Source organism: Rana temporaria, chromosome 4, assembly GCF_905171775.1.
Source record: "Rana temporaria chromosome 4, aRanTem1.1, whole genome shotgun sequence".
Taxonomy (NCBI): domain Eukaryota; kingdom Metazoa; phylum Chordata; class Amphibia; order Anura; family Ranidae; genus Rana; species Rana temporaria.
The window spans coordinates 153,321,820-153,345,977 of NC_053492.1; the positions used below are offsets into that span (position 1 = coordinate 153,321,820).

At 41.9% G+C, this 24,158-nt stretch overlaps 1 protein-coding gene across 7 annotated transcripts in view; it reads right to left on the minus strand.

Annotated features, from left to right (window-relative positions):
* The window catches only part of PLCH1 (phospholipase C eta 1), a 347,693-nt gene that overhangs the window by 169,199 nt on the left and 154,336 nt on the right, over positions 1-24,158 (minus strand). For 3 of the 7 annotated variants that reach the window (XM_040349223.1, XM_040349221.1, XM_040349220.1), the window contains exon 1: positions 13,922-14,180. The exons of 2 other annotated variants lie outside the window; for them this stretch is intronic. In XM_040349223.1, the coding sequence (XP_040205157.1) occupies positions 13,922-14,003 (82 nt within the window). In that variant the 5' untranslated portion in view covers positions 14,004-14,180. Of the gene's footprint in view, positions 1-13,921; positions 14,284-24,158 lie in introns of those variants that run through there. 2 more of the 7 variants (XM_040349217.1, XM_040349224.1) reach the window with 2 other exon arrangements.

The following is a 24,158-nucleotide window of genomic DNA, read 5'->3' on the forward strand; positions in this document are numbered from 1 at the left end:
TCCCCCCCATATACAGCCATTGTCCCCCCCATATACAGCCATTGTCCCCCCATATACAGCCATTGTCTCCCCCATATGCAGACATTGTCCCCCCATGCAGCTATCGTCTCCCCCCATATACAGCCATTGTCCCCCATATGCAGCCACCGTCTCCCCCATATGCAGACATTGTCCCCCCATGCAGCTATCATCTCCCCCCATATCCAGCCATTGTCCCCCATATGCAGCCATCGTCTCCCCCATATGCAGACATTGTCCCCCCATGCAGCTATCGTCTCCCCCATATCCAGCCATTGTCCCCCCATGCAGCTATCGTCTCCCCCATATGCAGCCATTGTCCCCCCATGCAGCTATCGTCTCCCCCATATGCAGACATTGTCCCCCCATGCAGCTATTCTATTTGGGTATCGGGGGTATTTGCGCGAGTACGAGTACTCCCGCAAATACTCGGAATCGGTCCCGATACCGATACTAGTATCGGTATCGGGACAACCCTAATTATCAAACTGCGCTATTCTCTGCAGGTGAGGCAGAACTATATTCAGAAATTTAAGAATTTCTTAAAAAATATGAATCAGTACTACTCCTGGTTCGATCGCCTCTACTGTAATATGAAAAACCATTACCTCTAAGTCAGGCATTTGAAATGATCTGTCTTGGAAAGTCAAGCATGAGTTTTAAACAGATTTTCACAATCAGGATCAGGGCTACAGAAGACAGAGGCAATCAATGCTTCTAGCATCTTGCCTGACAGCTGGATTCAAGCAAGTGCTTTTGCCTCTGAAATTCTTACTGCTTGCATTATCAATGCTCTTTCATAATAATATCGCTGTCAAAAACAGGCATTCAAAGACTGCCTTACCACAAACAATAACTGTATGCTGTCGTGCTAGGGGTGTTTGATGTACTGAAATCTGTTCAATCATTTCCCAATGGATGACAAAAACTAATCTCTATGGTTGTTTTAAAGAGGATGTAAACCTCTAAAAAAAAAAAAACCTGTAAGACAAAGGCATAATGAGCTCGTATGCACCGCATACAAGCACATTATGAAATACTTACTTCAGAACGATGCCCGGATTTGAAGTCACCAGAGTTACTTCCGGGTTTGCGGCTCTGCTGGTCTCGGCACAGCTACTGAAGAAATGATAGCACCAGCAGGCCCGTTTATTCAGTGCGCATGCACCGATGATGTCGTCAGCAGCGCATTTACGAAATATCTCCTAAACTGTGCAAATTTAGGAGATATTCACAGTACCTAGAGGTAAGCCTTATTATAGGCTTACCTGTAGGTAAAAGTGGTGTAATAGAGTTTACAACCACTTTAATGCAGGATGCAAAAAACAAATGTTTTACCTGTTAAAAGTTTTGTAATTGTGTTTACATTGGGGAAAATAATTACTTGATCCCCTGCAGATTTTGTGCTGGGTCTATCATTTTTATCATAGGTGTATTTAAAATGATAGAGACAGAATATCAACCAAAAATCCAGAAAAAAAACCCACATATAACAATTAAGTTGCAGTTCAGTGAGTGAATAAAAGTATTTGATACCCAGTGGGGAAACCCTTGTTGGCAAGCACAGAGGTAAGACATTTCTTGTAGTTGGTTATCGGGTTTTCACACATTTTAGGAGGGATTTTGGTCCACTCTTCTTTACAGATCTTCTCTAAATCCTTAAGGTTTTCTTGGCTGTCTCTTGTCAACTCAAAGTTTCTTTGCATCCCTAACAATTTTCCTGGCAGTGAGTGGCTGAAATCTAAGTTGGTCTACCTGACCATGGTTTGGTTTCAACAGAACCCCTAATTTTCTACTTCTTGATTAGAGTTTGAACACTGCTGATTAGCATTCTTAATTCCTTGGATACCTTTTTATATCCCTTTCCTGTTTTATACAGTTCAACCTCCTTTTCCCACAGATCCTTGGGCAATTGTTTTGCTTTCCCCATGACTCAGAATCCAAAAACGTCAGTGCAGTACTGGATAAAAGATCTGTCAGAAGTCCAGAAATGCATTTACCTTTTATACACACACACTAATTACAAGTGTAGCACTACCCCCGAAGGAGCTGCTGGTTTGTTTTGGGTGGCATGTTACCTCTATTTCTTCGCCGTCTAGGGTACACGATGAGAGCTGAGAAGAACTGCAATGTCCACACTTTAGGTATCTTTTTCTGTGCTTTATTACCCAACGGGGTAAAACAATAAAAGTAGTAGTTGAAGAGGTAGAAAGGATAGTAGGTTCAGGTGTATAACTTTGTTCGGAAACAATCCTGCTTCCAGCGATAAAACTTGCGTCGCCACTCTAGCCAGAGTGGGTATTGTGCACATGGATAGGCCTCTTTCACCAGCCTAGCAGCCAGGGTGTCACACGGAAACTTTAGCAAAGTCTCTGCCACAGACCTTCCCAAAGGTTGAGATGTATTCGGTCCAGAATCCTTCTCAACACAGCATTAAGCACCAGGATCTCTCTTGATTAAACTTGTGAACTTAGAGCTGACAGGCGACCTTCACAACCCCGGATCAACGTGGTCCCGGAGCCAGGAACACTTGAACACGCACCCCTGGCCATGAGGGCCACACATGGGGGGTGGTGGGACCACAGGCCAGAGATCGACGACCCCGAACCAATGACGTCTGTCTCTTAAGTACTCTCCCCTAGCATGCACAGCGAGGCGATCAACCCCCACTGATTGGCTGCTGAGGAAAAACACCCAATACGCCCTGACTTGACTGCTGCCACCCTTGGCCTGGGGTAGTACCAACACCCCAGACAGCAATATTGGTCACTCACAGTACAGCCATGGCTGGAACAGAGGCCCAAATTTGGCAAAACAACACGGCCAGAGGCAACTAAATCTCTGACCACCCTCTAAATTTAAGGCAGCACCAGCTATGAAAGTAGCAGGGCGCTACACAAGAAAACAAATCACAGGTGGGTATCGCTACCTTTAATAGCCATTTAAACCCCTTTGTGTCAACTTGTGTGCATCAGGCCAAAATCACCAGGGTATGTAAACTTTTGATCAGGGTCATTTGGGTAGTTTCTGTTGCCATTATGATTTAAAAAGAGTAAACACAGTTGATTGATAATAAATGGCTTCAGCCAAAGACTAACTGTCAGTGAAAGAAATGTTTGTGTGTTATTCATATTCTCTGAAAATTGGCCAAATAATCATAAATTCTACCAGAGTATGTAAACTTATATGATTGAAACAGTTTCTCTGTTACCTGTAGCAGATAGATTTATCATCATCAATAAAAGCTGCAATCTGGTTACAATCAGCAATACTGGGACTTGTAGATGCTTTTTCTACATGAGAGTCAATGCCATTTCACATAAAACACCACAAAGAACTGTGGCCCAGATTCACAAAAGAGATACGACGGCGTATCTCCTGATACGCCGTCGTATCTCTGTTTTAGGGTCTTCCTAACTATGCGACTGATTCATAGAATCAGTTACGCATAGTTAGCCCTAAGATCCGACAGGTGTAATTGAATTACACTGTCGGATCTTAGGATGCAATACCTCGGGGGGGGGGGGGGAGTTTGCGTCGTAAACCAGCGTCGGGTATGCAAATTAGTAGTTACGGCGATCCACGACGGTTTTACGCGTTTGCTACGTCGCTGCTAGTCTAGTTTCCCGTCGCAAAGATAGTCGTCGTTTTAGCTGCACTAACTTTACACAGCACGTCGTTCCCGCGTCGAAATTGAAAAATGTTTTGTTCTTGCGTAAGACGTCCGGGAATACGAAAGTACGCTACGCACGTCGCCGTTCGAAAAAATTACGTCACTTCGCGCAAAGCACGTCGGGAATTTCAAAACGGAGCATGCGCAGTAGGTCCGGCGCGGGAGCGCGCCTAATTTAAATGGCACACGCCCCTTTGAATTACGCGGGCTTGCACCGGAGGCCGCCGGCGTAAGTTTTCATGCAAGTGCTTTGTGAATCAGGCACTTGCGATGAAAACTTCCGGCGGTGTAACGTATCTACGATACGTTACGCCGCCACGATTCTACGTGAATCTGGCCCTGATTGCTGTAGGAAATCAGACAGCTGCTTATAAACTATTGCCCTGATACAGGAGTCATTTTGCCAGTTTGCAGTTACTCCATACACAACACCATAATTAGTTATAGAGCAGCACAAGCACATGTAGAAGTAAGCGGGGGAAAGCTTGGCTGAATAATCAAAAGATAACATTTTATTTAGCTCACAAATAAATAAACAATTAAAATATACACATACGGCAGCTATTTGGGTAATGAAGAAGAATAATCCGCAAGCCACAAAGCAATGTCGGTTATGTGGGCAAGAGGGAAAAGGAAAGCCCTCTTGAAAGCTGATAGACAGTCAGATTATTAAGCAATAACAGCTTACAGTTCCAACCCCCTTTCAGTCAATTCAATTAAAATCAGAGGTTTAGCGGCATTCCAGCACACCAGAGATAACGCACTCCTATTTATCCTTATTTTTCTGAAACACAATATAATTACACATTTCTTGTTCACAATGATTATTATGAATAATATATAGCAGTATATAACCTCAAATTATTCAATGCTGACTGCACAGCTACAGTATGTACACACTAACGCTTTGTCAAGGATTTCAATTAATGCAAAAGCATGTTTTCTATTGTCTGTGTGTGTTCTGTGTACTTCAATTTAATCACACAGAAAGCATAGGATAACGTTTGTAACAATGCAATTAGATACATGACCACGCAATGCATTAATAGGGTAATACCCCAAACCTGATACCATTTTTTTATAAAGTTGGTCTTAACTGGCCTTGTACAAGAGGAATAAATCAGATTTTAAGAGATGCAGTGTAAAAAGCAGAACTTATATGTGTCAGTAACCTTTAACCTCTATAATGAATTTTCTCTCCAAGCGCCACCAGGCCTTCCACTTGTTGGGAATAAAGGTTCAACATATCTTTCCAAATTACACAGCTCATGATGGCTCTACGAGCAGAATTATTTCTTCCAAAAGTAGTCACTTTACAATATATATAATCTAGGAATAGATAATTCCCAAATCACTGGAAAAAGCAAGGAATCTCAGCCTTCACTGGGTTTGCTAGTCTTGTTTCCCACTCACCGATGATGGCCAAGTCTCTTTCAAGGGCTCACCTGCTATTCAAAGGGTGAACAATTCCTAGCTTCACTGCTATCACATTTACACTCAGGCATTTTGCCAATTGCAGAACACAGGGCGTGGTCTATCTCATGAGGTGCCAGTGTGGGGCCTTCTACATTGGGAAAACCAGACAGGATCTGGGAAAGCGGATAGAGAAACACATGCAGAGCATGAAAATAGGGAATCTTTATCTCCCACTGGGAAGACGTGTTGCAAGGAATCACAAATATAAAATGCCGAAAGTGACTTTTTTAGTGGTGGAGAGGATTCATATACCACGTAGGAGATGCACTGGATCAGGTACCTTAAAGCCACAACACCCCCAGGCCTTAATGAAATTGAAAGTTTCAGACCCTTTCTAGAAGGTTATAGTTCGGGTAAGAACGACTAAAATAGAGACTGCATTTGTAGAGAGGAATATCCCCTCCAAGTATGCCTTTGTGGAGAGAAATATTCCCTCCAAATGTGTCTCTATTACCCCCGCTGGGGGTGCCCCCAGCTGCACACCAGGATAGCCAGATCTGAGGACTACGGGTCACTAGGATGTTTTTCATTGTGCTCTGTTCTTCTGCACCTTCTCTGTATACTGTATACCACTCTTTACAGTTATCTACTCCGGCTTGACCTGTGGGGGTGGGAGTCAGTGCAATCTCGAGACACAGGATACACACACATTGTTTTTTTTTGTTATACCTTTTTTTTTAGTTTTAGGAATCTGATTGTGGTAGAGCATATCCTATGTAATTGAACTAAGAATGTTACTGGACTAACATCAGAAATAATATGTATTTCGCATTTGCACTTTGCATGCGTCATTGCCATGTTTGAGATTGAATATTTCTCTTGTTTTTTTCTGTGTTTTTTGCTTCATACTGCCCTTCCCTCTTATCCGGTGCCAGGGAGGGCCACACACAACTAGTGTTGTTTGGCCATGTCTCTCTCCTGGGTAAATTACCTGGGAGGTCATGGCACCGGTGGTTTTTGTCTCTGGTCCAATAATATCCCTCAGTAACATCTATAAGGGATTGTGGATCATAGCCCTTTCAGTGGCTTTACCCCCCATGAATCCACTCTTTTCCTACTTTGCCCCATTTTAGCTGTCACTGTCCATCTAGCGTCGTTTTGGGGCCTGCTTGTGGGCTTTAACATTCTTCACCCTTTTCCAACATGGCGATGTCCGCGTTTCCTGGTTTTCCGGACTGCAGACATCACCATTGGCCATAGCTGGAAGTCTGTTTCCAGGATGACTCACGCCGCGTGCATTTGTTAATATATATGCACGCATTGGGCTTGCATTGTGTCATCACGTGCGCAGTGCGAACAATCCCGAGATGAAGGCATGGTTTCTGGTTCACTGCTGACGCGGCTCGCCTGGGGTGCGCATCGCATCGTCATGGATATTTATGACATACCGCCATCATTGGCCGGGTATGTCATGTGACCAGGTCCAGCCAATGGAGCAGAGCAGAGGGGTTTAAAAGGACATCACGAGGATTACATGGCGTCATTCCCTCTTCTCTGCTGATTAGCAGAGGAGCTCTATGTAGATCTGCTGGTTGATCAGGTGGAACTTGTGAGAGGTCTCTGGACGATTCATTTTAAGAATCATTTCTTTGGACCTCTTTATGGAGATATGGTAAGTTTAGCAACACCTTCATGCCTACAGGACATTATCTTATAGTGATCTTTTGGAATTTACAAGTTCCCTTTTATGTTTCTATTGCTCGGCAGACTTTTTTAGGCGCCATATCATTGGATAAGCTATCCTGATCTCTCATATGAGGTGGGGCATTGTGGAGGCACACAGAGAGACCGTATAAGGAGAATCTATATCAGCTTTATGATCTCCATGGGAAGTGTACATGCCTTAATAAATGTAATGAAGTGAGTCACCCTTTATTTACACCATTGGGGGTGTGGGAGGGTGAATCAATACTTGTTGTGCTAAATGATATTTTTTTATTTATTGTAGACAAAGATACAAATTAAATATCCCTGAGGAAGAACTATCGTTTAACTGTTTGAAACGCGTTGGATAAAGCCATCGTTCGACTGTCTCCAGATGATCTGGAGGTTTTAAATCCTGGCTATTGTATCATTTGTTTTTCATTCATTTATTTCATGGTTTTAATGTTTTCAACATAATACATGTATTGTATATAATGATATTTTTGTACTAATAAATTTATATTTTTCTATATATTTTGTTTTCGTTGCCAACATAATCCCAATATCAGAGGTTTTTCACACAAATCACTGCTATCACTTATCCTGGTTGATATCCTGGTTGGATTCCCACGCAACAGGACTGCTCCCCTAACAATCAAAAGTCACCTAGAATTTATTGTTTGGTTTATAGAGCCCTTTTAGTTCTTTCCTACGAGATAATACATTGAATTAAGTAATTTTAGGATTTTGTTCTATTGGAATTACTGCCAATTAGCAATATGTGTCCGCGATAAAATGGGCATATCCAGCGCTTGAACTGTGTGTTTTCAAGTCAGCTTTACAGATTTACCAAACAGTCCAACAGTTGGTTAAAAAAAAAAAATACTTTTAAAGTAAATAAAAAAATTACAAAATTATTTAAAACACACATCCTCTCCAGAGCCGTCTCCTGCAGACTTAATGGTTGATTTACTAAAGGAAAATAGACTGTGCACTTTTGAAAGTGCAGTTGCACTCTGCAAGGGTAGTTGCTCCCGAGCTTAGTAAATGATGGAGAGCTCTGCTGACTTCCATCATCTAATCATGTGCAAGGAAAATTACAAAAACAGCATTTTTGCTTACACGTGATTGATTGATGGAAGTCAGCAGAGCTCTCCATTATTTAATAAAGAATAAAAGGGGAAGCACTCACAGTGCCACATCCGTATAGTTAAGGGAGAAACATAAACGATTACTCAAATTGGGTAACCAATAGTCGGACTTTAAAGGCAAGAACACAATAGAATATAGCAAAAATATAAATTTATTAGAGAAAAAATATAAATTGATTGACACAGCGTTCGAGAATTAAAACCATACAAAATATTGTTAGTATAGAGTATAGATTTGTATAGATTTGGTCCCTTGTGCGTCCACGCTTTTCGCCATCAGGCTTCTTCAGGACGAACAACAAACATAGCAAGAAGAAAAGAACAGGTCTCGCTATCTTGAAACGGACAGGATCTGATATACAAAAATATCTGAATATCTAAAAAATTTATATAGATGAGAAAAATTTCCGCAGGAAGTGTAGTAAAGACAACATGTATGTCTGAAAAATAGGGGGCCTGAACTCAAAATCCATTTGTACTTTTTGTCAATCCTATGCAGGAGATTAGAAACACTCTTGCCACCAATGTAAACCACGAGAACCATGCTCACAACTGTACATCATTAATAGTAAAGACCAAAATAAATGCCTCCCACATTGCACTGGCATGTCCCACAGGAAACCTGCTCTGAGAAATGCCATGCAGCCACTGTTGTAGTACATGAATGTAGCTATTAAGTGGTTCTATGGAAGCTAGGGGTGATCAGCAATGCTAATATGCAATAAAGGATAAAAAAAAAAAAAAAAAAACTGATAAAAAAAAAAAAAAAGAAGGCAATAGTTTATGATACAAAGTGCATTGACATTTACAAACAATACACTATTCATTAAATAAAAAGTATATGGTACTATACCAGACCTAGCTCATTAAAAATACTTGAAATTCCATCAACAATCATAGTAAATGTCCTTCATAATGTTAATATATGCACTTATATAACACATCAATATAAATCATCCATCTAAGCATCAAATAATTACCACTCTGCTGAACAGAACCAAGTCTTGTAAGTTTATCATGTATTTTATTCTACTGCTGCAAGAATTAACTGATACATAATAAAATAACATTACAATATTATCTTAGAAATCTGTTCTTCAAATAAAAATAAACTTTATAGTGAACTTCTTATTTTTCTTTAGCCCTCGTACTTCTGGGCACATGTCACTGCTGGTCCAACCACCAAGTACCAGCAAAGTCACATGGGAAGAGTCTATATTCCTATATATGCAACAAATGGAGTACAAGTAACACAATATTCAGCTGACATATTTGAAAAATCCATGTCTTTGTCGTTTGTTATTCGATCCAAACTTTTAGAACTTACAAAGCACTATAAGGCCTCATGCACACTGGAAGTTTTTGGACATTTTTGGACATTTTTACAGCAGCTGTTTTTGGCACTAGACGGTTTTTTTTCTACAGTCATTAAACTCTCCATCATGTTATCATATGTGTCCATGCACACATATTATTATTATACAGGATTTATATAGCGCCAACAGTTTGCGCACATAGGTCCACACATATGCTGTTATCAGCAGTTTTGGCAGTGGCCTTTTTTGAGCAGTAAAAAAAAAAAACTAGTGGGTTCTGAGAGACGTTTTCAGCTGTAAAAACGCTCGAACACTGATAAATGCAGATAAAAGCTCAAAAACGTCGCTCACCAGCGTTTTGTAAAATTTTTGATCCATAAAAACAAATGTTTTCTTTGCTCAAGCTTGGCTTGCATACACACGGTCACACAAAAGTTCTCGGAAATTTCCTCCTTCGAGAACGCGGTGACGTACAACACTACGACGAGCTGAGAAAATTAAGTTCAATGCTTCCAAGCATGCATCGATTTGTTTCCGAGCATGCATCGGAATTTTGCGTGTCGGAATTGCTACAGACGATAGGAATTTTTTCCGTCTGAAAATTTGAGAACCAGCTCTCAATCTTTTGTTGGCGGAAATCCCGACAGCAAAAGTCCGATGGAGCCTACACACGGTCGCAATTTTCATTCAAAAGCTCACATCGGACTTTTGCTGACGGAATTTCCGATTGTGTGTACGTGGCATTAGGAGAATAAACCATAACCCTAACTAGAATACATCTTGCCACTTTTACTTGGGAAACAACTCTAATAGTCTTTCAAGATTCATAATCTTTTATTGGCAGTAACTTGATTAAATATGTTAATATTTTCAGCATTAATATTTAATGGGAAGCTGCAGTCTAAACACTGTTTGCTGCACCATTCAAAAGCCTACTGTTATGAGTCAATGTGGATGAAGAAAAACAAACAACACCGTCGATTGTATGCCATCCTCCCATCCTACCTGGGATCCCAGACCCACCCAACTTTCCCCCCTGATATAGGCAACACTTGGATTCAGCACTTCCTTGGAAAAGCAATGTCTCCCATCACTTTAGACTGTCATGCCGCATACACACCATCACTTTATGTGATGAAAAAAAACGACATTTTCTGTGAAGTAAAAAAACGTCGTTTTTGAAACTTCAATTTTCAAAGACGAAGTTGCCTACACACCATCGTTTTTTCACAGTGCTCTAGCAAAGCGAGGTTACGTTCACCACTTTTTTCCATTGAAGCTCGCTTCATAACTAGCTTCTGGGCATGCGCGGGTGTAAAAACGTTGTTTTAAACGTCGTTTTTTGCTACACACGGTCAATTTCTGTGAAGTAAAAAACGACGTTTTGAAAAACGACACATAAAATTGAAGCATGCTTACATTTTTTTTGTCGTTTTTCACAAGACATAAAACGACGTTTTCCCTCACACACGGTCATTTAAAGTGACATTTTTAAAAACGTCGTTTTTTTTCATCACATAAAGTGATGGTGTGTACGTGGCATCAGACAACTTCTCATCTGAAGAAGATACTTTACATTATACAAATGCAGCCACTACAACAAATAATTGGTATGCTGTAATATATTATGTTTTTGCATTTGGGTTAAGGACCATTTTAAATCGCAGTCAATGCTCTGAAAAGCGCTCCACAGTGGTTCACTTTTTAGAATGTCGCTAAGCCCCTTAGGTGGGTGGTCAGGAGATGGTAAAACCACAGCTCAACCACCCATTTTCACCACCCCCAGCTGCCTGTGTGAAGGAGGCCTACATGTGGTGGCTGCATGTGTTTCCTTTTATTAGGCTTTTTTCCTTTATTTTCATCTGGTGATCCAGCCAGTAAGCCAAAAAGTTATTTTCAACTTCCCTTAAAAAACCAAGCTGTCCAGAAAAAGTGCCAGTTAGAGGGTTGGGACAAACCATTATCAAACGATGGTCAGTCATTTATTTCCTTTCACTTCCTGTCCCATAGTCCTAAAGGAAATGAGAGAAAATCCCGGAAAATTAAGAGAATTCCTCTGGGACCCTTGGGTCCCCAGAACTAGCATACTCATTGGAAGATTTTCCAAAGACAACCCAAAATTTGTGATTTTCTTTTACTTTCACTATTAATGATAACGGTAAACAGGACAAGTAGAAAGGGGGAATCTCACTTACAGGGGTACAGTAAGCAATAAAAACCTGACAGGTGTTCTAATCCCTCTCCACTCTATCCAAAACTAAAGAAAAGGTTTTGCCTTTAGTTATAGGACTTTAAGGGTTGGTAAGCTGCAATATAATTTTGAGTTGAATATACTTTAAAAAGTATGGGAATGTAAAAAAATAAGTCATACTCACCCAGGTGGATGCAGAATCAGTCTGATAGTGTGACTGTCCCCCACCACTTCTACACCAAGAACTGAGTGATCAAAGATAGCTGATTGCTCAGTTCTTGTTCTTCACTGAGCAGAAAGTGGTGATTGTCAGTCACCGGCTCTCTGCTCTGCCCCTCCAGCACTCACTGGAGCAACAGAGTTTTCGAAAAGAGCAGCTGGCCCAGTCTCCCAACAGCTCACTGAGAGGATGAGCCAGCTTCTGGTCCAGGCATCTGGGTGGATTCCAACATTAAAGTTGGGATCTCCCCAAAACCTGTACTGGCTCAGTGAAGTCAGCCATCAGTGGGCTTTATTCCGCTGTCAGCTGAAAACAGGTCACAGGGGTGCAGAACAAAGTGTACCCCGTGTTGATGCCGAGGAGAGGAAAAGCCAAAAGAGCTTAAGCCCTACTTCTCCTTTAAGAGCCCAATTTATGTCTAAGGATGCAAGTTTAACACTTGTTAAAATGCATTGTGCCCGCCTATTTATTTCCTATGGGCTCTCAGTGGTTCAACACCCCAAAAAGCATATTTAAACCACTTTTGCTCAATACAGCGCACCACAATTCAATAGCATTTTCAGTGCTCTCCAAGCTAAGTTCCACAAGCACCCCGTCCAAAGTGCACCACAATTCAATTGCATTTAGGGTCAAGTGCATTATGTACTGCATTGACATGTGTTCGCAGCTGATGAGAAATATATTTACTAATGCTACCAATGCATTTTAATGCACAAGAAAACACAGTAGCATAAATGCAAATCCAGTCTAAAGTACTTTCTCCTCGCAAAAATGATCATCTCTATAACATCTTTAGGTCACCTTTATTTATTCAACAGGTGAACTAGAACAGAAGAAACCTTTCCAAACACCTGTAAAACTATCTGACCAAAGAACTGGCAGAAGTTCACATAAACTTTGTTTTAAGCATTCATGATGATCATTAGCATTTGTTAAAAACGTTAAACATGTATAAAGATAAAAGAAGAATTCCAGCTGTAACGGGTTTCTGCACTTTGCACACCATCATTGCTCTGTTTTATAATATACACCTGAATGTGGAGAGAAATTCGATGAAAATGCAATGCACTGGAACAAACATAGCGACATTCACTAATCCCTCTTATTCCACCTAAACTATGTCATTTCAGCCTTGCAGTGCCATCAGACTTTCCGATTTGTCACCCCCACCCTTAACTGTTGTAGAGTTTGCTATGCTATGCATTTCACAACAGTCTTTACGGCATCCTTAAGAATGAAAACCCAGACACACCATAGTAAACAAATCACTGCCAAGCTGTTTAGCTGCAGGTGAGTAAATACTATAATACATTATGACGTTATGCATCCTAATAAAATCTAGCTGATAAAAAAAAAAATTAAAATTTGTTATTTATTTATTCTGCATTTTACCTGATATAATAAACTGATCATTAAATACACTGTAGTAAAAGCATTACTTTATTGCGATATTAAAACATAATGCTTTATTTTATGAACAATGGATTATAATAAAGATTACTGTAGACATTATAATGTTTCGATTTTTGCTTCTTCTATTTAGACACAAACAGACTTGTGCAATATTGTTATCTGTAACATGACTAGAATACTAATGTGCATAGCAAAGGAAAAAAAAAACACAATATCACGCCGTAGAAAGACAGAAGGCTAAACATAAATAATAAAATGAATTTTAAATGAAGTAATATTAAGAGTCAGGGTAAACTCATTTTCTAATCACGCAAGTAAATGGAACTTTTCAGAGCTTAGGTACAAATGAAGAGCCATTAAGAAAAACATGTTCTTTAAACTGTCAGAGGGCTTTAGTCCATTTTTATAAAATAGATGGCTAGTGCACAGCTTGCCATGACATGGATATTTAAATGTGTAATTAATGGAGTGGAGGCAGCAGCAGTCTAATATACTGTGACAGCGCGAACATCCCAAAGATCTGTGCTGGGAGTACAAACATAAGTAATGTACAGCCTGTGGGAAGCATCCGTAGCAAGGGTTTCTTTAGTATGAACATTTCTTAGCACTTAGATATCATACAACAATCTTCAACCACTTTCTAGAAAAAAAACAACTTACATAATTCTGAAATTACACCAATAACACCAAATGAAGTGAAGCTTGACAAAACACACAACTCATGGACAACACAAGGACCCAGCAGTTGAGGACACCTGAAGACACCAAAGACACGGGTCTAGAATAGGGACCAGGACAAAGTTTACAGCAGGTACTAACCCATTTGTGCCAGCCTGAATCCTTGTGAAGTGGCTACACTTCCTACCACATGGTACATCTCAGACGCCAGCAGGGAAGCCATTCGAGCTAAAAAGAAAGTCCAGATGTTGCTTGAGAGCTTCTATGTTAAGGCAGATGAGAGTTATTGTACCTGACAAGATCTGCTTCCCATTGCAGAATAAATCTAAACAGCTGAGCAGGAGGCACTAAGCTTCAACTCTGAGCAAAGGCTGTGTTGTCATCGTACGGTGAAAAAAAAAAACACTCTAATCCACTAAACATCAGGAGACTGTATTGTATGTAACCCAGTTCTCAGCTATTCAAAAAAAAAACACCACTAACATGGTTCAGTCCAACAGCAGCAGGCTTAGAGCCGACGCACTATTCCTCTGGTAGTAACCCAAGGGGCAGTCTCAAGTCTATAGACATGAAAACATTGCAGTCATTAACGTGATGTGAAAAGGGTGAAAGTGCCAGCATATTTATGCATGCTGGAGATGAATCTGCTCCTTGGTATTTCTTGTCAAAATCATTCATTCATTCATATGTTCATTCATTCACAGGAGACAACTTCAGCTATGGCAGATGCATCATTAAGGAACTACAGTGAGCTGGCACACAATTATTTTTATATATTTGTTACAAATGCATTGAAATGCAACCGTTTTTCATATTCTATGAGCCAATTAAATCTTGTAAAATATTCCAGGAATACTTTATGTTGACCTGACCAATCGGCTTGTTTCCAAAGCCTGACTGGGGCTAGTGTTTTCTGCCAGGCTCTTATAGTCTGTTTAAACCCAGGGAGACTTGACCTCCAAACTCGCCAAGGTTTACTCCAACCACTACTGCCGTACAATATTAGTCTATTAAGGCCTGCTGAGCTTGATTGCAAGCTAGCTGTAGATGGAGGCCAGAACACCTTACAGAGTTCTTTCTTTTTTACGCGCTATTAAGAAAGTTTTATGGAATGAATTGTATTTTTCACTCTACAACCGGGATATGCAATTAGCGGACCTCCAGCTGTTGCAGAACTACAAGTCCCATGAGGCCTAGCAAGACTCACAGCCACAAGCATGACACCCAAAGGCAGAGGCATGATGGGACTTGTAGTTTTGCAACAGCTGGTCCGCTAATTGCATATCCCTGCTCTACAAGATTAACCGTATTTATCGGCGTATACCGCGCACTTTTTTGCCCTGAAAATCAGGGCAAAATCGTGGGTGCGCGATATACGCCCATACTCGCTTTCCTGCGCCAAGTTTGAAACTACGCCGGCACATACCGAGCGCAGTACACTCGTGTATAGTCGGGCAGGCTCGGCTCCTCTCGCGCTCACGCCCTAGACGTACAGGACGTCCAGGACGTGAGCGCGAGAGTAGCCGAGCCTGCCCGACTATACCCGAGTGTACTGCGCTCGGTATATGCCGGCGCAGTGTTCAAACTCGGTGCGGGAAAGTGGGGATCGAGCGGGGAGGACACCGCAGAAGGACGCCGGACCCGACGAAGAGGACACCCGAAGCCGCAGACGGACGCCGGACCCGACGAGGCCGCCGCGCAAGACACCTAAACTGTAAGTACTAATTTTTTTTTTTTTTTTACAGGAATGCGGGTCCACTTCAGGGGTGCGCGCTATACGCCGGAGCGCGCAATACCCCGATAAATACGGTAGTTTGAATTCTGGCAATTAAGAATCTTATGTACTAAGAATACCACTTAGAGGAATACATTGTTTTCTGGTAAATGTATGTTTAACCACTCAGCTACCAATTGACGGTGACAAGGTAGCTCAATTGTCTTTTAAAGCCGCTATCGCAAGCACCCGCTGCGTTACTGGGAACACAATGCGTGTGCCCGGCAGCCGTGATGGCCGCCGGGCACCCCCCGCGAATTGCCCAGTAACTGAGCAGGACCGTGGATCTCTGTGTGTAAACACAGAGATCCACGTCCTGTCAGGGAGAGGAGACCGATGCTGTGTCCCTTGTACATAGGGACACAGATCGGTCACCTCCCCCAGTCACCCCCCTACCCCTACAGTTAGAACACTCACTAGGCTACATATTTAACCCCTTCCCCGCCCCCTAGTGGTTAACCCCTTCCCTGCCAGTCACATTTATACAGTAATCAATGCATATTTAGAGCACTGCTCACTGTATAAATGTGAATGGTCCCAAAAATGTGTCAAATGTGTCCGATGTGTCCAAACCGACCGTGTGTATAGCCCATCGGTCTGTTTTCCTTCGGTCAAAAATTTTAAAACATGATTCAAAACCGAACCGATGGACCGCTGCCCGATCGGTCCAAACCGATGGTTAGTACAGAAAAGCATCGGTTCAAAACCCGCGCATGCTCAGAATCAAGTCGACGCATGCTTGGAAGCATTGAACTTCGTTTTATTCAGCATGTCGTGTATTTGACGTCACCGTGTTCTGACCCGATCGGTTTTTGGAACGATGCTGTGTACGCACATCAGACCATCAGGCCACTTCAGCGGTGAACCGATGAAAACGGTCCGTCGGACCATTCTCATCTGTTTGGAACGATCGTGTGTACGCGGCCTTATTCTACATATGTATTAAAATTCACTAACTTACTACACTTAGATTGGCGCCTGTGCTTTTTCTTCACTTGTATGAAATCTTACAATGTACTTTATTTACGTTAAGTATTCTACTCTCATTATGGGGCATATGTACTTCCCACTGTGGTGTTGCAATCATTTTTAAAGACAAGTATGTATTTCAACTGACATCTTGTAACCGTGAGAAAATCAGTTTGAGCTGCACATAATGATAAATGAGCAGTGAACATCTTCCAGGACTAGTGCTATAGGGTAAACAGCTGGCACATTGCTGTCTACTTGTAATAAGACAAAATATATTACTGATAAAACAAGCTTAGCCCTGCATCTTCAACACTCTGCTTAGTCATTGCAGGAAAAATCTGTTACAATCGGTCTTGTGCCAAATAGATACAAATATACACTGGGCATACACAAGTAGATTTTTTTTCATCCATAAAGACATACAATACATTCATTGTGTGTTTAAAGGAGATCTATGGTCACAAAATACTTTTTCATTTTATAACGTTGCATCTGTTATAACTGCACTCCTGTGATCTATAAGGCTGGGTTCACACTACGGTTTTCCCGTCCGTCAGCCGCATACGATTTATATGAAAAAACGTATGCGGCTGAAACGGACGGGAACGTATGGAACCGCACATATGTACGTTTTCCATTGACATTAATGTTAAAGGAAAACGTATGCGGTTGCCATACTGTTTTAAAAACGACCGCAAAACCGTGGTTGAACACGGTTTTGCGGACGTTTAAAAAACGTTTTGCCAGCAAATCGTACGCACCCGGATGCATCTGAGTGCATACGATTTGCAATGCATTCTCTATCTATACGTTTTCCCGTCCGGGCCCGTACGTTTTCAATACTGAAATCGTATGCGGCTGACGGACGGGAAAACCGTAGTGTGAACCCAGCCTAAGAGAAGTACAGTCAAAAAAGCTTTAGCTTTACTTTTCCTTTAAGATTGTTGTGTTCAATTCTAATCATTACAAACAAGAAAATGAGCAATCATACTGGCATTCCTACACTGCCTTATAGTAGATGACCCACACAGATATCACAGATGACTGTGTACAGAATTGCTTTGTCTTTTTTTATGCCCCAATTCCTACCTTTTTTAGGTAAACTTATGTAAAGTTCATAATCCATTAGCTTAAAATGGTTTTATAGTGTTCGTACAAGAAATAAAACAATCTAGTACAACTTTCTTAAAGGGGTTGTAAAGGTAAAAAAAAAAATCCTAAATAGCTTCCTTTACCTTAGTGCAGTCCTCCTTCACTTACCTCATCCTTCCATTTTGCTTTTAAATGTCCTTATTTCTTCTGAGAAATCCTCACTTCCTGTTCTTCTGTCTGTAACTCCACACAGTAATGCAATGCTTTCTCCCTGGTGTGGAGTGTCGTTCTTGGCCCCTTCCTTGGACTACAGGAGAGTCAGGACACCCTCTAACACACAGCTCCTTTCTCTATCTGCAACGTAGAGAGCGTCCTGACTCTCCTGTAGTCCAAGGGAGGGGCGAGCACGACACTCCACACCAGGGAGAAAGCCTTGCAATACTATGTGGAGTTGCAGACAGAAGAACAGGAAGTGAGGATTTCTCAGAAGAAATAAAGACATTTAAAAGCAAAATGGAAGGATGAGGTAAGTGAAGGAGGACTGCACTAAGGTAATGGAAGCTATTTAGGGAAGTTGTTTGTTACCTTTACAACACCTTTAACCTTTAACCACAGAGGAACCCTTAAAATAACTTTCAGGCCTCAAAGAATCCCAGCAAATACCAATTCGTTGGAGGTCAGTGGGGATAAATGTCCCTTACATTGCCTGGTCAGTGTCAAGAATGCTCTCCTAACAGCAGTGGACAGAATTGCACCCTAATGCCACGTACACACGATCGGAAATTCCGACAAGAAAACCGTGGATTTTTTTCCGACTGAATGTTGGCTCAAACTTGTGTTGCATACACACGGTTACACAAATGTTGTCTGAATATTCCGACCATTAAGAACATGGTGACGTACAACACTACAACGAGCCGAGAAAAATGAAGTTCAATGATTCCGAGCATGCGTGTTTTTTTGTCCGTCGGAATTGCATACAGACAATTGGAATTTCCGACAAGAACTTTTCCTGTCTGAAAATTTGTGAACCAGCTCTCAAATTTTTGCTGTCGGAAATTCCAACAGAAAAAGTCTGATGGGGCCTACACACGGTCGGAATTTCCAACCAAAAGCTCACTTTGAACTTTTCTTGTCGGAAATTCCGATCGTGTGTATGCGGCATTACAGACAGATAAATAGGTCATTGGTGTCATGTTGCTGGCTTTGCCAAGTAGTGTTGGCCCTGGAACTATGCAGGCACCATCGGACAGCCAAAGCTCAAGGAACCCATAACAACCTCTGGAGGAACCTTAGGGTGCTCCCGAGAATGGCTAATCTAGTATGTGTAGATGAAATGTATAATTCCTAGCAGAAATATATGAAACAGAGGTAGAGGCCACTTCGTTTAGAAAATGGCCAACTTTCAGGGCAACTTCATACAATTAAATGAAAAGAACCTATATATTGTCCTGATTTTAATCTGGAATCAGTGGCCTTTCATAATAATATTAAAGGAGTATACTATTCAAAAGGTTGAACATGATTCCCCTAGCAATGCTGCTGTTCACCCCCTAAGACCATGCGTAAATATAGCAGTATTATCAGCTATGATGATGGTCTCAGGATGTGATCGCTCTTTTCCCCTTTCAAAATAGCTGGCTATTCTAATTAGCCATCAATAGACACAAGCCTAACTAAAGGGCCCATGACAGGAAAAAGGATAACTGGAATAGAACCGTCAATTATTTTTACTACACTCTCAATGCTTTGGCATGCTTTGACAGAGAGATGAGCTCAGCATTGTGCCACTTCTCAGTTCACTGTCCAGTCACAGGCTGGGGCAGGTCCAGGATAACTTTTGTTTAGAGGGGGTGGGTTGAATGATGCTCACCATCACACTGAGGACATCTAGTGGCAGAAGTAAACAATGCAGGGCAAATTTCTGTCTTGAAGGTAAATATCGCAGCAAAAGCTGTTTTTATTATCTTTTTATGGGCTATTCATTTGTATCTTGTTATTTTTGGTGGCAGATCTGTTCAGGCTTTAGTTTTATGAAGTGGTTTTCCAGATTCAATAATTTCTGAATCATTGGCCAGGAACATGTATGTATCCAGTCACACTGGGGTGAAGTTCAAAGATGTCATCCCCATACTCAGAGACTCAAACTACTGAAGCTGTGGGAGCAGTATGACAGGCAACTAGCATTTTCAAAAGGTCAGGTCATATATTACATGCTAAGGATACTTACTACAGCACAAATTAATCTTCCCATAGTATTATATAATCAGTTAAAACTGGAACTGTACTCACCTAAACTCCAGTGATGCATTTCTTTCTGGGCTCCTCAGTAGATGCCCAAATTCCACTGAGCTTAGTAGCTCAATGTACAGTGCAAACAGGCAGGGAAGAAACTTTAAGGCAGCTGAGAAATAGTGGGCCAGATCCACAAAAGGGATACGCAGGCGTATCTACTGATACGCCGTCGTATCCCTGTTTCTATCTATGCGGCTGATTCACAGAATCAGTTACGCATAGATATTCCTAAGATCCGGCAGGTGTAATACTTTTACACTGTCGGATCTTAGGATGCAGTACCTCGGCCGCCGCTGGGGGCATTTCTCGTCGAAATTCCGCGTCGGGTATGCAAATTAGCACTTACGGAGATCCACGAAGCTTTTTCCCTTCGTTTTTTTTCCGTAAGTGTTAGTTTGCCGTCGCAAAATTAGGGCTGCTTTTACAAAGTGTAAACTTAGTACACCATGTAAAAGTAGACCGTTCTTTCCCGCGTCGCTGTCAAATTTTTTTTACATTTTTTTTTTCCCGCCGCAACTCTTTTTTTTCTTTTACACCCGTCGCGATTCTCAAAACTCGGCGCAACATAAATCCGCGCAAAGCACGTTGGGAAAATCGCGTTGGGAGCATGCACAGTACGTCCGGCGCGGGAGCGCGCCTAATTTAAATGGGACTCGCCCCATTAGATTGGGCACGCCTTGTGCCGGACAGATTTAAGTTACACGGCTGCAAATTTCTAGGTAAGTGCTTTGTGGATCGGGCACTAACTTGGACAATTTGCGGCAGTGTAACTTAAATGGGAAAAGTTAAGTTACGCCCGCTATTTGTGGATATGGCCCAGTATGTCTCTTCTGCATCTAAAAGCTTGCCTGTTTGCATCTTTTGGAACAAAGTTCCACTTTAAAGACTAAACATAACAATTGGAAACCAGCAGGCTTTTTATTGCAGATACGATATGCAATATCTCTTCTGCAATAAAGTACACTTACCTGCCTGTTAATAATCTTCTATGGAATATACACTGAGCTGTTAATGTACATGCACTGGAGTGACATCATCCCACGCTGACCAATCGCAACTGCAGAAGACCGACACCGGCAAGAAACCAAAGGGAGAAGATGCCAATGCTTCCCAGGCACCAGGCTTTTGGAACTAAGGTAAGTAATTGTGCCTAAAGTTCTGATTTATTGACAGTGAGGCTGATTTATTTAAAGGATCTGAGAATGTTCACTTCTATAATCATATAATGTGCAGATGAAGTAAGTAAAAGGGATTTTCTTTTCACACAACTGGATAAATGAAGTGAATTTTCACACATTTCATTGTGTTGACATTCTCAATTCATTAAGCAAATCAACTTCAATTTCTTAGTATCCAAAAAAGTGCCAGTGATGAGTGGAGTGCTTGGAATAGTTAATACTGGTTTCCAGCCTTGTTCTTAAAGCAGTATTAAACTCAAAATCGAAAATGTGATATACTGCAGCCTAGTAATCATTAAAAGCATTTGTTTTCTATGGTTAGGCTTTTTTCCCTCTTTTTTCGCCTGGGTATCTGGCCAGTAACACGCCTATTATTATATTATTATATTCAGGGGTCAAGTCCTGGGGAAAAAAGTGTGGGAACTCCCACCCAAGATCCACTCCCCCACCAAAAAAAAAAAATGATACACTCATATGCATAATTACTAAACCGCAAGTTCTTTCTAAATCCCGCTATAACTCGCGGCAGACCTCCGCAATGTCCCCTGGGAACAATGACAAAAGCTCCCAGGAGACATTGCGGCATCGAGGAAGTGACGGAATACCCGCACACTACCTGATGAATCTATTTACAGGAAGCGGCCAGTAACATAAAGGATTACTAAGGTTCGCCTGCCCCTGACAGTGACTCGAGCTGGGCATCGCCGCTTAGTGAAGGATTGGCTCGGGCGGCTCGGCTGCTCTCAGCTGCTCTAGTCCTGCAAAGGGAACTGAGTTCCTGCTGTGAAAAAAGTGCAGGAACTCCGTTCCCATGCGTTCCCGCAGGACTTGAGCCCTGATTATATTAGAGTGCCTCCATTCTGGATGAAGGGAACACAAGGGGCACATTTGGACAGAAGCATTATCAGTCTGGGGGGAAAAGGGGGGGGGAGTGGTTATGTATTAGCAGATTTAAATACACTAACAAACTGAAGCCAAACTCCAAAAAATACTTTGGGCTAGATTCAGTAAGGGCAGCGTATCTTTGTGCGGGCGTAGCGTATGTTATTTACGCTACGCCTCCGCAACTTAGACGGGCAAGTGCATTATGCACAAAGCACTTGCTCCGTAAGTTGCGGCGGCGTAGCGTAAATGGGCCGGCGTAAGCCCGCCTAATTCAAATGTGGAAGGGGGGGGGGTGTTTTATGTTAATGTATGATGACCTGACGTGATTGACGTTTTTTACGAACGGCGCATGCGCCGTCCGTGTACATATCCCAGTGTGCATTGCTCCCAAGTACGCCGCAACGACGTATTGGTTTCAACGTGAACGTAAATTACGTCTAGCCCTATTCGCGAATGACTTACGCAAACGACGTAAAAAATTCAAAAATCTAAGCGGGAACGACGTCCATACTTAACATTGCGTGCGCCTCATAGAAGCAGGAGCAACGTTACGCCGAAAAAGCAAACAACGTAAAAAAATACCGCCGGGCGCACATACGTTTGTGAATCGGCGTATCTAGGTCATTTGCATATTCTACGCCGAAAACGACGGAAGCGCCACCTAGCGGCCAGCATAAATATGCACCCTAAGATACAACGGCGTAAGAGACTTACGCCGCTCGTATCTTAGCCTAATTTAAGCGTATCTGGTTTCCAGAATACGCTTAAATTTACGACGACGTAAATTCAGAGTTATGACGGCGTATCGACTGATATGCCGGAGTAACTCTTACTGAATCTAGCCCTTTATAAGCAGTTACAGAAAACGGTTTTTAAAAAAAGGGATAAAGGTTTTACATAAATAAATAAAAGCTGACCCCTTGTCAGTGGTAATTGGTTTGCCTCATCCCTGTAACTGACACATCTGGAAGAGAACTTGTTCCTTTGAAAAACTTACCAGCTGGTCAACCAGATGGAAATATAAGAAAGTCTTTACAAAGAAAACAAATGCAGCCATCACATCTAAAAACTGGTAAGCTGCAATATACTAAATATTTGCTTTTGGGTTTAATACTGCTTTAAATCAAAAGTTCTTTAAGCTCCAGCTAACATTTCCGGTACCCTTTCACTATCATAATGTGATCATTCATTCATGCTTTTTCAGGTCCTTTACTGCCTCCCAACCAGAACAACCTTGTGACTACCTTACCATCCAGGCGTGGGAGAACCTGCCTGGCCTGGCACTATGTGTCTGTCTCTGAGTCTCCGAAGAGAGAGCGCTGACACCTCCTTTTGAATTTTAAGCATTGCGGTTTTAATACATTTTAACTTCAAAGGCCACAGTGAATGAAAGCATGACAAAACTTCAGCCTGGCAATCAGAAGTACTTTACTGTTAATCCTAGGACTCTTTCTGAGGACAAAGGCCAGGTGCAAGGCAAGTGCTGGAGAGAAAAGCGCTATGTACATTATGTAACAAACCTACATTTTTTAAAAAGAGAGTTGATGGGCCACTTAGTTTTTTTATTGCATCACTCTCAGGCCCCGTACACACGACCGAGTTTCTCTCGGCAGAATTCAGCCAGAAACTCGATCGGAGCCGTATTCTGCCGAGAAACCCGGCTGTGTGTACACTTTCGGCCGAGGAAACCGACGAGGATCTCGTCGGGCCAAATAGAGAACATGTTCTCTATTTCCTCGTTAGTCAACGGGGAAACTTGGCTCGCCGAGATCCTCGGCGGCTTCACAAGGAACTTGACGAGCAAAACTATGTGTTTTGCTCGTCGAGTTTCTCGGACGTGTGTACGGGGCCTTGGGTGTGATAATATCAGCCAGTAGGCTCTACCTTACATCCTTCCAGGCATGATAGACCAAGGGAAAAACCACCACTTTTTCTTATCTACAGCTTTCATACATCAGCCCTACATCAGAGCTGTGAAAATGTGGAACAGACTCCCTCCAGAGGTGGTTCTGGCCAGCTCAGTAGATTGCTTTAAGAAAGGCCTGGATTCTTTCCTAAATGTACAGAATATAACTGAGTACTAAGATTTGTAGGTAAAGTTGATCCAGGGTAAATCCAATTGCCTCTCGGGGGATCAGGAAGGAATTTTTTCCCCTGCTGTAGCAAATTGGATCATGCTCTG